The sequence below is a fragment of the Cydia amplana genome, chromosome 10 (assembly GCF_948474715.1).
Source record: "Cydia amplana chromosome 10, ilCydAmpl1.1, whole genome shotgun sequence".
Lineage (NCBI taxonomy): Eukaryota > Metazoa > Arthropoda > Insecta > Lepidoptera > Tortricidae > Cydia > Cydia amplana.
Window position 1 is genome coordinate 9,938,890 of NC_086078.1, and position 13,914 is coordinate 9,952,803.

Sequence of the window (13,914 nt, forward strand, 5' to 3'; positions counted from 1 at the left end):
AGGTACAAGCATTTGAGAAATGGGCCCCTGACCTTACTCTGTAATAGCAGCGCATAATAAAAACTTAATAATATAGATTAAGAGTTATAGTATATGACATGTTCAATGTTGTAGTCAAGCGCTGGTGGCCTAGCGGTAAGAGCGTGCGACTTGCAATCCGGAGGTCGCGGGTTCGAACCCCGGCTCGTACCAATGAGTTTTTCGGAACTTATGTACGAAATATCATTTGATTTTTACCAGTCGCTTTTCGGTGAAGGAAAACATCGTGAGGAAACCGGACTAATCCCAATACGGGCCTAGTTTACCCTCTGGGTTGGAAGGTCAGATGGCAGTCGCTTTCGTAAAAACTAGTGCCCACGCCAATTACTGGGATTAGTTGCCAAGCGGACCCCAGGCTCCTATGAGCCGTGGCAAAATGCCGGGACAACGCGAGGAAGATGAGTATATGACATGTTCAACCGTAATAGTGTTAAAATAGTCTCTCTAACAATACTTAATACTCATTTAACTATTAACAACATACATTTCAGGATAACTTTGCATCATACCTCGGCAAGAAAGTGCCCACCGTGATCACTGAGGGAAAGAGCACGATAGAGGAGCTGGACTTTCTTCTCAACAGCTGTCAGAACGACATCGAGCAAATAATCAACTACAAATTTAAGGACCCGTCCTTTTTACTTGAGGTTAGATTTTTCGTAAATCTTATGAATCTTTTATGGTAAATTAATATCTGGAAGACCGAGCTTTGCTCGGAAAACATGTCAATACTAAAAAAAAGCGCGTTTTCCCAGAGATAAAACCTAGCTAGAATCTAGATCGATTTTCGCCTCCGAAAACACCCATATAGCAAATTTAATCGAAATCGTTAGAGCTGTTTCCGAGATCTCCGAGATATATAAATTTATATACATATACATACATTTTGCATCTTTTTACGCGAAAGCGAGTTTCCTTGCGGTGGTTCTTAGCTATGCCTGATACAAATCTATCAGTTTAAAGAATATCAGCTCTTTAAAATTACTTTGTGTCCCAGCTATTAAAGTTTAAAACCAATACTAAAGCGCCATTTAGGCATTATAGCGGTATTTGGTGGATCGACTGAATTCATTGTACTTATGTAGTTTACATACATACTAATATTTTCCCCAGGCTTTATCACACCCGTCCTACATACGGAACCGTCTGACTCGCTCCTACGAGCGCCTCGAGTTCCTCGGCGACGCCATCTTGGATTTCCTAATCACATCGCATATATTCGAGAACTGCGATCAGCTGAAGCCAGGAGAGCTCACGGATCTGCGCTCGGCGCTTGTTAACAATGTCACGTTCGCGTCCTACGTGGTCAAACTGGGACTGCACAAGTGAGTAGCTTCACTCTTAAGCACGTAACTGTGTATTCGAGAACTGCGATCGGCTGAAGCCAGGAGAGCTCACGGATCTGCGCTCGGCGCTTGTTAACAATGTCACGTTCGCGTCCTACGTGGTCAAACTGGGACTGCACAAGTGAGTAGCTTCACTCTTAAGCACGTAACTGTGTATTCGAGAACTGCGATCAGCTGAAGCCAGGAGAGCTCACGGATCTGCGCTCGGCGCTTGTTAACAATGTCACGTTCGCGTCCTACGTGGTCAAACTGGGACTGCACAAGTGAGTAGCTTCACTCTTAAGCACGTAACTGTGTATTCGAGAACTGCGATCGGCTGAAGCCGGGAGAGCTCACGGATCTGCGCTCGGCGCTTGTTAACAATGTCACGTTCGCGTCCTACGTGGTCAAACTGGGACTGCACAAGTGAGTAGCTTCACTCTTAAGCACGTAACTGTGTTCGAAAACAGTGATCAACCGAAGCGGGTTAAAAACTTAATGTAAATCCGTCTGTAAATACATAAGAATAAGAATAATATAATAGCGAAGTGTCTCGACCAACATCTTGAGAGACTCTCACTAGGTGGTTGGGTCAAGGGCCAGATGCAGAAGGCGGTGATCTTGGACACGGCGCGGATAGTCCGCCGGTTCCTCTCTCTGCAGCCCTGACCACCGGCAGCTTGGGCCTTGCCCCGCTGCTGGCGGCACCCTAGGTTAGGTTTTTTATAATGTGTTTATATGTATTTTTTATTGTTTTGTAAGTGTTTTTATATTTTACTTTTATATCCATATTAAAAATAACCTAACTTAAGATGAAAAATAAATAAAGAGAATAATATTATTTATATTTATTGAAAAGAAAAAACCTTATTAACAATTAATAATGTCCTGTGGCCCCACACTAAGCTATGCCTGTCACGTGGTAACCGGATTCGTAATTCGTAAGCTGAAAGCAAAGACTTATAATAAATAATGTAATGATAGTTATAGGTAGATTGTAATAGGTAGTTAGAGAATTAAAAAAAAAGGAAAGATAAAAATGTGTGTGCGTGCGTGTGTGTGTGTGTGTGTGTGTGTGTGTGTGTGTGTGTGTGTGTGTGTGTGTGTGTGTGTGTGTGTGTGTGTGTGTGTGTGTGTGTGTGTGTGTGTGTGTGTGTGTGTGTGTGTGTGTAAGGCTACAAACATGGCAACACAAAAAATCATAAACCTTTTTAGGGTTTTTTTTAACATTGTCACATAACGGTGTATTTGTAGCCAATTGACCCTGATACTTGATATTTCGATTCGATTAAAACTGGTGCTTCCAGGGAAAATAAATGAACATATACTTTTCCACAGATTCCTTTGCTCCCAGCTGAACCCAACGTTGGATAAGGCGATAATGATGTTCGTCGAGCACCAGGAACAGAGGGACCACGAGATCATAGAGGACGTGCTGTATCTCATAGACGAGGAGGATTGCCACATCGCGGAATACGTGGAAGTACCTAAGGTGTGTATATGCAGGCCTTAAAATTACAATATAAAAATAACAGTAACTAATACCAAAGTCATTGTAAACTATGTAGCCCCAGAACGTTTACTGCCATATTTTGACAAAAGATTAAAGCTGTTAGAACGCCATTTGACTTTGACCCTTATTATTTCTGATGTGTTAATTTAACGCCATCCACCCGAGTATAGGCCAAAGGTTATGGCGCCATCGCTCGAAAAGATTGCACCATACCTTTGGCCTACTCTCGGGCAAGATGGCAGTGAATATACTCATAATTTACTTTGACAATCCGCCTCTATTTCAAATTCTCTTTGTTATTACTAATGTTTATAGGTAGGTACATCTAAAAACTAGCTAACTAACTTCCTACCTAGCTTTTCGGTGAAGGAAAACATCGTGAGGAAACCTGTATACATCTGCGAAGAAATTCAAAGGTGTATGTGAAGTCCCCAATCCGCATTGGGCTAGCGTGGGGACTATAGCCCAAGCCCTCTAGCGCATGAGAGGAGGCCTGTGCCCAGCAGTGGGACGTATATACCTATATAGGCTCAAATTATAATTATTAATTATTATTTTGGTCATTTGTTTTAGTAAATTTTTGTAAAGTTTCAATATATTTATTTTTTACTATTTTGATGGCAGGTGCTAAGTGACATATTCGAGTCGCTAATGGGCGCGATATACCTAGACAGCGGCGGCGACCTGTCCGCCGTGTGGGCGGTAGTGTACCGCGTCATGCATCGCGAGATCGAAGCCTTCTCTGCACGCATCCCGCAGCAGCCCGTGCGGGTACTCTACGAGAGGATACACGCGTGCACCTCCTTCGGGTAAGACATGGTGATATACCTAGACAGCGGCGGCGACCTGTCCGCCGTGTGGGCGGTAGAATACCGCGTCATGCATCGCGAGATCGAAGCCTTCTCTGCACGCATCCCGCAGCAGCCCGTGCGGGTACTCTACGAGAGGATACACGCGTGCACCGCCTTCGGGTAAGACATGGTGATATACCTAGACAGCGGCGGCGACCTGTCCGCCGTGTGGGCGGTAGTGTACCGCGTCATGCATCGCGAGATCGAAGCCTTCTCTGCACGCATCCCGCAGCAGCCCGTGCGGGTACTCTACGAGAGGATACACGCGTGCACCTCCTTCGGGTAAGACATGGTGATATACCTAGACAGCGGCGGCGACCTGTCCGCCGTGTGGGCGGTAGAATACCGCGTCATGCATCGCGAGATCGAAGCCTTCTCTGCACGCATCCCGCAGCAGCCCGTGCGGGTACTCTACGAGAGGATACACGCGTGCACCTCCTTCGGGTAAGACATGGTGATATACCTAGACAGCGGCGGCGACCTGTCCGCCGTGTGGGCGGTAGTGTACCGCGTCATGCATCGCGAGATCGAAGCCTTCTCTGCACGCATCCCGCAGCAGCCCGTGCGGGTACTCTACGAGAGGATACACGCGTGCACCTCCTTCGGGTAAGACATGGTGATATACCTAGACAGCGGCGGCGACCTGTCCGCCGTGTGGGCGGTAGAATACCGCGTCATGCATCGCGAGATCGAAGCCTTCTCTGCACGCATCCCGCAGCAGCCCGTGCGGGTACTCTACGAGAGGATACACGCGTGCACCTCCTTCGGGTAAGACATGGTGATATACCTAAACAGCGGCGGCGACCTGTGTCGACTATGTATCGACCTTTAGGGACTAAGTTTAAAAAGCTTCAAGTCAATTTTATGTTATGAATAGGCTACATGACTAATTTTCATTTATGGTATCAATCGATCGGGTTTGTTTTTAGAATCAAATGTCTATATGGGACTAATGGGACCCATTACATTAAAGTAACACAAAAGTCAGAAATTGTAGTCAAAGGCCGACAGTCGCACTTCGCTCGCGAAACGCCCTATACAAAACGGCCAGGGGCCGTGACGTCATCGCCCATCTTGTAGTATGGACAAAACAAGAAAATTGCGTTTTTGTCGGTGAAATATTGCGTTTATGTATATAGTTGCTATACAATATTTTTTTGGGTGAAATGTAAGGAATCGAATGGTACCCTTACTTTTATAGTTTTTGGAAGTTAAAAAAAAACTTAAATTTTGAAACTTTCAGGTCCTGTATTTTTGTAATTTTTCAATATTTTATTTTAATATCCACATTATTGTGATAAATTGCTCGTTTGCTATCTATTTTACTAGATTTTCTTATAAAATTAAACATGTGTCATCATCCCTATTGTATCAGACTACCAGTGTCCAATACATAGACTAGGAATCCTCTAGACTGAGTTTAGAGCAATTATTTCATGAAACCGATGCTGCCAAAAATACGGGGGTGCGGGGGGACGAGGTGAGCGAATCCCGTGCCGTGATTGGTCCGTTCAAAGACACGGACCAATCGCGGCACGGGATTGATTCGAACATGGAGTAAAACTACCGTATGAGTGGCAGAGGGGGTAGCGTTACTATGCTCAGTCTAGAGGATGTCTTGTCTGTGGTCCAATAATAGTAAAACGTGACCTGTTTCCACAGAACCGCCAAGGTGGTGGAATGCGGCACGCCGCGCGTGATGGTCCCGGTGACGTTCACCATATCTATTTTACTAGATTTTGTTATAAAATTAAACATGTGTCATCATCGCTATTGTATCAGACTACCAGTGTCTAACAATAGTAAAACGTGACCTGTTTCCACAGAACCGCCAAGGTGGTGGAATGCGGCACGCCGCGCGTGATGGTCCCGGTGACGTTCACCAAGAACGGCCGCCCGCACACCGCGCACGGCTTCGGCGGCAACAAGTTCCAGGCCAAGCGCGCCGCCGCCAAGCTCGCGCTCAAGATACTCGACTCCTAAACTACTACACATAAAGGTATAAAGGTTATAACCTTTTGGACCCATGGTCTAATAAAACATGGTCTTCTCTTCCCAAAGTGTCACTTGCCTACATCACAATAACATTGCCACTTTATTTCAACATAACATGTTACATGGGTACATTATATCTATGGTTAATAAGTTAAAATATTTCTTTATAATTTTCATTTATATGTATTTTATCTTAAATTTTACAATAACACGTCATTTTTAATTATTCGTTAGCAATATCTTCCGATTCACGAAAGAAATTTCAGACGTTCGGGTAATTCTGTTTACACTACTGGCAACACAGGATAGCGCTGTCACATTTGACAATCCGCCATGTTGTCCCTGACCGTCATCCTTGTCGAACGCGTGTTAATTGTTATTTCCTTCTCGCTTAGTGTCAGCAGTCGCAGTGTTTTCCAAACTTTTCACGTCGTAAGCTTGGTAATTAATGTTTTGTTACGAAAATGGTTGACTGTTCTATTCGGAACTGTAAGAGTAGGAGTGAAAAGGGCAGTATAGATTTGTTTTATTTTACTATGTTTCTACATTAATAACTTAAAATTAATGCCGTTAAAATAATTTTCACCGTTGGTTAAAATTCTCCCACATTTTAAAGTTTGAGAACCTGTAAACAGCATGATGACGTAGGCATGTGACAGTTAGGTCATTCGCGAATCTCAGAAGAGAGTACCAGGCGGAGTATATTATTATACCATGTTTTGGACCCCAATGCCGATATATACGCACCGCAGGTCCAACGCCAAAGACGTATTAATCGGTCATAGACCACAGTTCGACGCTGAGGCCGCGAACTGGGGCCCGTTTCTCAAAAGCTTGTAACTTGTAATACAAGCGGATGTCACTTTTAGACAGCTTTTGTTAGAAAGGGACTTCCACTTGTATGATGCACGCGACATTCATACATTGCGCCCGTCCAAATGTACGAAGAGCCTTGATTTGCCGCACTGTACCTAAGTACCTAATAGTCCTGTAAGTACCTAACCTACACGGTGAAATCTTCCTTGGGGAATATTACGCGAAACTCTGCGTAGGGGGGCGCCACTACCACAATCCATTACAATCTGAGGGTCTACCGCGAAACAAGTTACGTTGACAATCAGCCTCTATTTCAAATTCTCTTAGGTTATATGAATTACCTATAGTGTTTTTTAATTAGATAGAATTTAAGCATAAATATTTTGGACCTAAAGGGTCACAAACATTATTATGTTAAACAATTAAATTGCTATACGTAGTTAGTTATGGTATCCATTTATAATTTATATGAAATGAAATGTCATACTTATTTAATGGAAAATGTTGAATTGGAAAGCGCAAATATTAAGTTATTTGATCGACTGAATAAATATAGGACGTGTATAAATCGTGTATTGTTTGACATATACAAACCCAAAACTAGAGTCCGTGGCTAACTTTGCACAGACTTGAACAAAACAAACTGAGGCGTGTCATTATAAACGTCATATTTTCATAGAAATTTGACAATAATGATCACATGACATGGCCACACTTTGTTATTGCAAATGTCATGCAGAGTTAACATCATTAACTTACAGGTTTTGGGCGTACGTAACTGATTATGGCGAGTGTGTTAAACCATGTTAAACTAAATGTAGGTAATATTGTCAATGTCGTCCATTACCAAGATATATAGGGGAGGTTGGGGACCATTGGGCTGTCGGGAGGCTCGGGCACCCCCTTGTAAATCGACAAGGGGGTGCCCGAGCCTCCAGACCGCCCAATGGCCCCCAACCTCCCCTACATATATCAAGGAATAAAGGTCGGTTGCACCAAACTGTTCGTATCGTTAAAGAGTTCGCAAAATTTGTATGTATGAAAAGTTTCATAGTAAAGCGCCGGCTGACGAGTGGTGCTACTATTTTCCGAAAATCGTTTTTTCCTAGTTGCGATTTCTGCCATTCGCAAATTTTACCACTTTTTAATTTCTCAATAGGTTCCTTTCCCGATAGCATCTCTAACCAATTCGCATATTTTCCTATATATTTATTTTTCAATAGATTATTTTCCGTAACAGGATTTCTAACCATTCGCATAATTTCCCGCTATATTTCATTTGTTTACAATAACTAAAAAGTGTCATTTGACAGAGCCTAGTTAGGTACGACAACGAGCGAAGCGAGGAGGAGTGTGTTAGGTGAACTGCGACCAAAGCAGTGCGCGCCAGAACAAACATATTTTATAGAAACAATATTGATTTACATTACAGATAATAAGAAAAGTTATCCAAACTATTCGAATGGTTTGAAAACGTATCAGGAAAATAAGCTATTGAAATATAATTATAATAGGAAAATATGCGAATTGGTTAAAAATGCTTCCGGGAAAGGAAGCTAGTGAGAAAGAATAAAATGGTAAATTTTGCGAATGGAAATATTGCTTCCAGTAAAATTCGATTTTCGGGAAATAATCGCTACTCTCCGGCTGAAGTTGATCAGTCTGTCAAATGTGGTTGGTGCAACTGGCCCTAAATATGAAAGCATTTTTGTAACTGTAGTTATTAGTTGTTGTGTATTTATTATTTTATTACGCGTTGCGATATGTGCACGATATTTGTTGAGGTTTTTTTTAATTGGTGAAAATATGTGTTGCATTTAAGACGAACGCTATGGGACGACCGCCCCGAAACTCCCTTTCCATACAAACGTACTAGTCTCCATTTTCCTCTTTGAATATTATCATTATATATTGAAAATATTTTTACACAATTTAATGTATTTTAATCATAGCTATGTCCGATCGTTTGATCTTTTTAGTTTTTTTCATTATTATAAGAGTTTGTATGAAATCTGTTTTTCGCTCCTAACTTTTAATTAAAAAAAAGGTCCTCCTTTCCTCTTAATACGAATTAAATAAGTCAAAAATTCCCAGATTTTTATATTGAATAAATTGATTATTTTATTTAACCATTGTTTTAATTTCGACATTAAATATTTCTTTTGTATAGGCAAGTGTTCTGGTCCACCCGTAGGATACAGAGTTTTCACTATCGGTGAGTAGGGTCAAAGCTGGAATTCAAACCTCGATAACATTTTATTGTTACATATGAAAACTGAATGGTGTACCTATATAATAAGTGTTCCGGACGTTTGTATTTTATTTTGGGTAGTTCCATTTCATAACTTTGACGATAAAGAGGAAAACCCACCTCACTCCGTAGTGCCTCGTATTTGGGGTGAGAGGGGTTTTCATACAAAGGTGATTTTGGAAGATTGTTGGATCGATTTTTTTTTATTATGCGTATTACTATAGCTCCATTTTAAATTGGAATACATTATTTTTGTAGCAGTAGCCTTAAAATCCCTTCTCACCCCCCTCTCAAACCTTCTCTCCCCGCGAAACCTACTCACCCCGTTTTACGGTACTGCTAGTACAATTGTTTTTAGATCAGACGTGCGTACCAGGCGGCGATCTTGGTCCGGTCAACTTACCTGTTAGTGCTTCAACTCTGCTCCAATTTCGAAGCGACAAGTGTGAGCCATTATATTACCACCAAAATCCTTTTAAATGTCTGATCAGGGGCCCGTTTCTCAAAAGCTTGTTACTTGCAATACAAGTGGAAGTCCCTTTCTAACAAAAGCTGTCAAAGTGACATCCGCTTTATGCAAAAAGTTACAAGCTTTTGAGAAACGGGCGAGGTATAGAATATAGAAATAACATTACGAAATAAGTTCGTGTGTGGCACAAGGTCACTACTATTACCTACGTTGCATGCAGTGTTTATGTTAGGAGGACAGTATGTAATAAAACACATAGTCACGTTAACGTGGTTATAATTATCGCGTAAATTACAGGAAGTACGTGCTGGGCCTCTTGTAGGCGAACTTGTTGAGTCGCTTGTGGTGGTGCACGCGCTTGGGCAGCGGGAAGCGGATCGCGCTGTTGTGGAACTGCTTCACTTGTGGGCGGCGGCAGGCGGCGGCCTTGATCACCTCCACTTTAATGATCTGAAGACAATAAAATATACGTTAGATGGATTTACGTATACAACATAATACACAGGGAACTGCGAGACGCTACAAATATCTCATTTCCCGGTTGATACTTTGTAAGGGGCAGCAGTTGCTTATGGAAGTTATGGACATTAGTTCTTAGTTTTCGTTTCACGACACAAGGTGGCACACCCTCCCTATTTGTTAAGGTAGTTGGAGATGGGCCAAATACTAGCAATATGTACCTATTTTCATATTTGGTGAGAATACACATTTATTTAGTCCATCAGATCATCTTATCAGGATAAACTATACATTTACCAACATAATTCAAAAGTGGTAAGCCTTAAATATCTTCACCAAATTAATAAATTAAATGGAAAATAAAAGAAAGCTGATCAACAATTTTAGTTCATTTCTTTTCATTTATTTCATGCAAAAAACCATGTAACCAAAGTTGTTACATAAAGATTTGGTACATGGTCACCCTGCAAGGGCTACATTCCATAAATGATATCATAATTATGTTGTTATATCACCCTGAATTACAAAGGTAAGAAACATACCTGGATGGAGTGAGCGCGGGCCCTGTGGCGAGCGCCCATGTCGCGGTAGCAGGTTGTGACGGCGCCGCCGACGCTGAGGTCGCGGTACTCGCGGTACATGTTGTGCACGCCCGACCGGGACTCGTAGCGCAGCCAGATACCGAAGTTCTTGATCTTGACTGGGGTCTTCTCTGGGATTTCCTGGAATGTCACGCGTTTCAAATTAAATGCGTGATTTTCATATGTTGTACTAAAAATAATGGGGATCCGTTTAAGGGCATGTTCCGTATCGCGTTCTGATATTCATTACAAAAAAAACAAACAAAGCCAGAAATAATTGCTTTATACTTTACAGAATAAGAAATAAATATTATGTCCAGTTAGTCTGCAAGTCTGTACATATTATAGCCCAAAATAAGTACATATTTGTTATAAACATTTGCTACAGATTTAATAATAATATAATAAGATAAATGACAGGTTTTTGTCAGTGATTTTTATAACTTTTCGAAATTATGTAGTACAGTCACCATCAGATATATTGGAGCTGCTAAGGTGCTCAAAAATATCTGACAATAGAGACATGTTCAGATAATATGTGAGCACCTTGGTCGCTCCGATATATCTATTGGTGACTGTATGATTAGCATATGTACCAGAGCTATTCTCCTTAAGACAGGACACATTTTAGTACCTGGAAATCAATGAGAATTTAGGTAAGTGGTAAAACAAATAGAAATGCAAACCTTGATGGAGACAATTTCTCCAGTGGTCTTCTTGAACTTCTTCAGCTGACGCAGGAAGTACCAGAAGCGAGACTTGGCCACAATTGGGTCTGGAGAGAAGATCCTCATTTTATACAGTGGCGTCTTCGGCTCACTCTCAGAGGGCAGCTTTCGCCCAATGACTTCATATTCCTTCAACTGGAAATTGAAAAAAAAAAAGTTTATTTACTACACTTAGATAATAAAAACTGTTGAAATACAGTAGGTTTCATTAATTTACACACCGTATTGTCTCACACAGCTAGGGTTGCCAACTATTTTTTGGTGGAATATAGTATTTTCCAGAATAAGGCATCAAAAATATAGTACATTTCAAAAAAATATAGGTAGTACTTTTAGATAAAATACTAAACATAAGTGTAATATACGTTTAATCGGAAATATAGTATTTTAGCGTATTTTTCCAAAAGTATATAGTACAGAGAGCCAAAATATAGTACAATACTATATAATATAGTACGGTTGGCAACCCTACACACAGCCATGAAAAACGTTGTCGCCCTACCTGACACTGTTTCTATAGTCTGTAATAGATTTTAAATAGACTTTGTGTATGTTTAGTTTACTGGCATGACTGTTTTATGATAATAAAACAAAAGTTAGATGGGGTAAGTGACTTGGCCCGACTAAAGTAAAACTTTTGGTAGTTACATTACATACCATACAATGGCACCATATCACAACATGACATAACCTCAAACTAGATTAGAGTTCTTAGTTAATTTCACTTCATTAACACAGCGGATGGAAATAGTTATTGTTAAAATCCGAAACGTTGGCACATTTTGGGCGCAAATCATTATTGCTATATTCTTATTCACACAAGAAAACACTAAATAGAAGTAGCGGCAACGTGTACCGTCCTCACACGCGAAAAAGAACCTGTCTGTTTAAAGATTAGTTTCACATTTTAAGGTCCTAAAGAATATAATTTAATGTTTATGTAGATCTTTAAGCGTTAATTTCCACGTATAGTATATTTTTTCACAATTCTTACCTCTCCTTTAGCCTTCATTTTCAGAGGATTTTACCTAAAAAGAATCTGTCAACGGAAGCGGACAGACGCAAAAGAAAGATGGAGGCTGGGTAGCCAGCCTGCATAAAATGTTACAGCTTATAAAAATGCACACATAGTATAAGGCCTCTACAGAATATGTATAGATGGTCAAACCAATTTGTCAGTAAATAGGAACCAAAAAACTATACTCAACCTTTTCTTTTGGGTGCTAGTACTAGTGTAAGACAAAGATAGTATGATTCTCTCTGTCTATGTTTGAAATGGGACAGTCCTTTGACACACTATATATATTGGTCAACCAGATCTTGACAGTAGAAAAAGGCGGCAAATTTGAAAAATGTAGGCGCGAAGGGATATGGTCCCATTGAAAATTTGAATTTCGCGCCTTTTTTTACTGACAAGATATGGTTGACCAGCTATATATCAACATGCGCACGAGCGCTTATCCAACGCGCGTTAAAAAAGCGCTTGAATGACACAAATGGATTCATGTGTATTTATTCACACGATGGCGTTGGCGCTTTTTACCAAGCGTTGTTGGATTTTCGACTTTAAGCCTTGGTCGTTAATAGTACATTATTGTCGAGGATCGGAAGTAGCTACTTGCTGGCTGAGGATTCGTTTTAAACGGACGACCTTGGGAGTCCGTTTAATTGAATCCGAAGCCAGCAAGTAGCCTTCCAGTCGAGTCATATATAGTGCTTTTCTCAAAAATGGTGCAAGAAATAGAAATTATTTAGCGGAGCAACGGTCTAATTATCACAGAAAAAAGTAAAACCATTAAAAATATTTGCTTTGCCGCCTTTTAAAAAAAAAGAAGTGTATTATTCGCCTGAAAATACGCCAACCTATTTGAGACACCTAAATAGTCGCGGTACCAACATTATAATAATAACTGCTGATCATGTGTTTGGCTGTTTAATTGGACCTATGCCTTCATTTGATATGGCCATTTCAACTTTTAAAAGGTTTGGAACTCGTTAAATAATGGAATTTGTATGCAACATTGCAGTCCCGAAATCGAGACTGCAATGTTTTTAACTTTTTAATTTTTTGACTGACCATAAACTACGCACTTCGCGACCAATTTTTTAACCGGCAACGTCGACTTTGCCGTCCATTTTTGAGAAAATTTAATTTAGCGTGCGGACAGATTCAAGCGCTTTTTTAACGCGCGTTGAAAAAGCGCTCGTGTGTTGGGGCACTAGATTTTATATGTATAGCTGGTCAACCAAATTTTATCAGTAAAAAAAGGCGCGAAATTCAAATTTTATATGGGACCATATCCCTTCGCGCCTACATTTTACAAAATTTGCCGCCTTTTGCTACTGTCAAGATCTGGTTGACCAAGTATAGTATTTTTTTATTCGATAGACTGAAATGACATTTCATAGTATATGAACATCATCTGTCATTTCCACAGACTTGTCATTCTAATTCTATGGTCATTTCATACTATGAAATGTCATTTTAGTCTACAGCAAAGAGTAGTAAGTGACCCCATAAAATAATAGTAGAAATACCAAAACAGGATTTTTGTTACTAATTTGGAAGCTTTCCACCTCAGTTCCTTTGACCGGCGACTCTGACAAATTATGACTATTAAGCCCCCTCCAGACTATGTGCGTGAATCGCGGCGCGACTTCGCGGAGCGAACATATCGCGACGTTGACGTATGACTCCACACTCGCACACTTCACGGTAAATTCGCAGTTTGGTTCGCGCCAAGATGGCGGAAAAGCATCAGCTGATCGAGTTTAACTGTCATTTATCTACGGCATCATACTTGCTGTAGCTATTTTTCCATTTTGTTTTGTTGTAAAACCGTAAATTATAGCCGCTTTATATAATATAATTAATATTTATCTTGCA

At 40.7% G+C, this 13,914-nt stretch overlaps 3 protein-coding genes across 3 annotated transcripts in view; 1 reads left to right on the forward strand and 2 right to left on the reverse strand.

Annotated features, from left to right (window-relative positions):
- The window catches only part of LOC134651467 (endoribonuclease Dicer), an 84,771-nt gene extending 79,060 nt beyond the window's left edge, over positions 1–5,711 (forward strand). The window contains exons 29-33 of the mRNA XM_063506579.1: positions 531–686; positions 1,153–1,364; positions 2,703–2,856; positions 3,502–3,686; positions 5,555–5,711. Coding sequence (XP_063362649.1) covers positions 531–686; positions 1,153–1,364; positions 2,703–2,856; positions 3,502–3,686; positions 5,555–5,711 — 864 coding nt within the window. The remainder of the gene's footprint in view (positions 1–530; positions 687–1,152; positions 1,365–2,702; positions 2,857–3,501; positions 3,687–5,554) is intronic.
- LOC134651374 (uncharacterized) overlaps positions 1–13,914 on the reverse strand; it is a 222,060-nt gene that overhangs the window by 152,291 nt on the left and 55,855 nt on the right. The gene's annotated exons all lie outside the window — the stretch shown is intronic.
- LOC134651445 (large ribosomal subunit protein eL20) lies at positions 9,519–12,153 on the reverse strand. The gene is made up of 4 exons (XM_063506553.1): positions 12,022–12,153; positions 10,986–11,162; positions 10,261–10,440; positions 9,519–9,709 (listed from the first exon to the last, which is right to left on the reverse strand). The coding sequence occupies exons 1-4, from the start codon at positions 12,037–12,039 to the stop codon at positions 9,551–9,553; spliced, it is 534 nt and encodes a 177-aa protein (XP_063362623.1). The 5' UTR covers positions 12,040–12,153; the 3' UTR covers positions 9,519–9,550.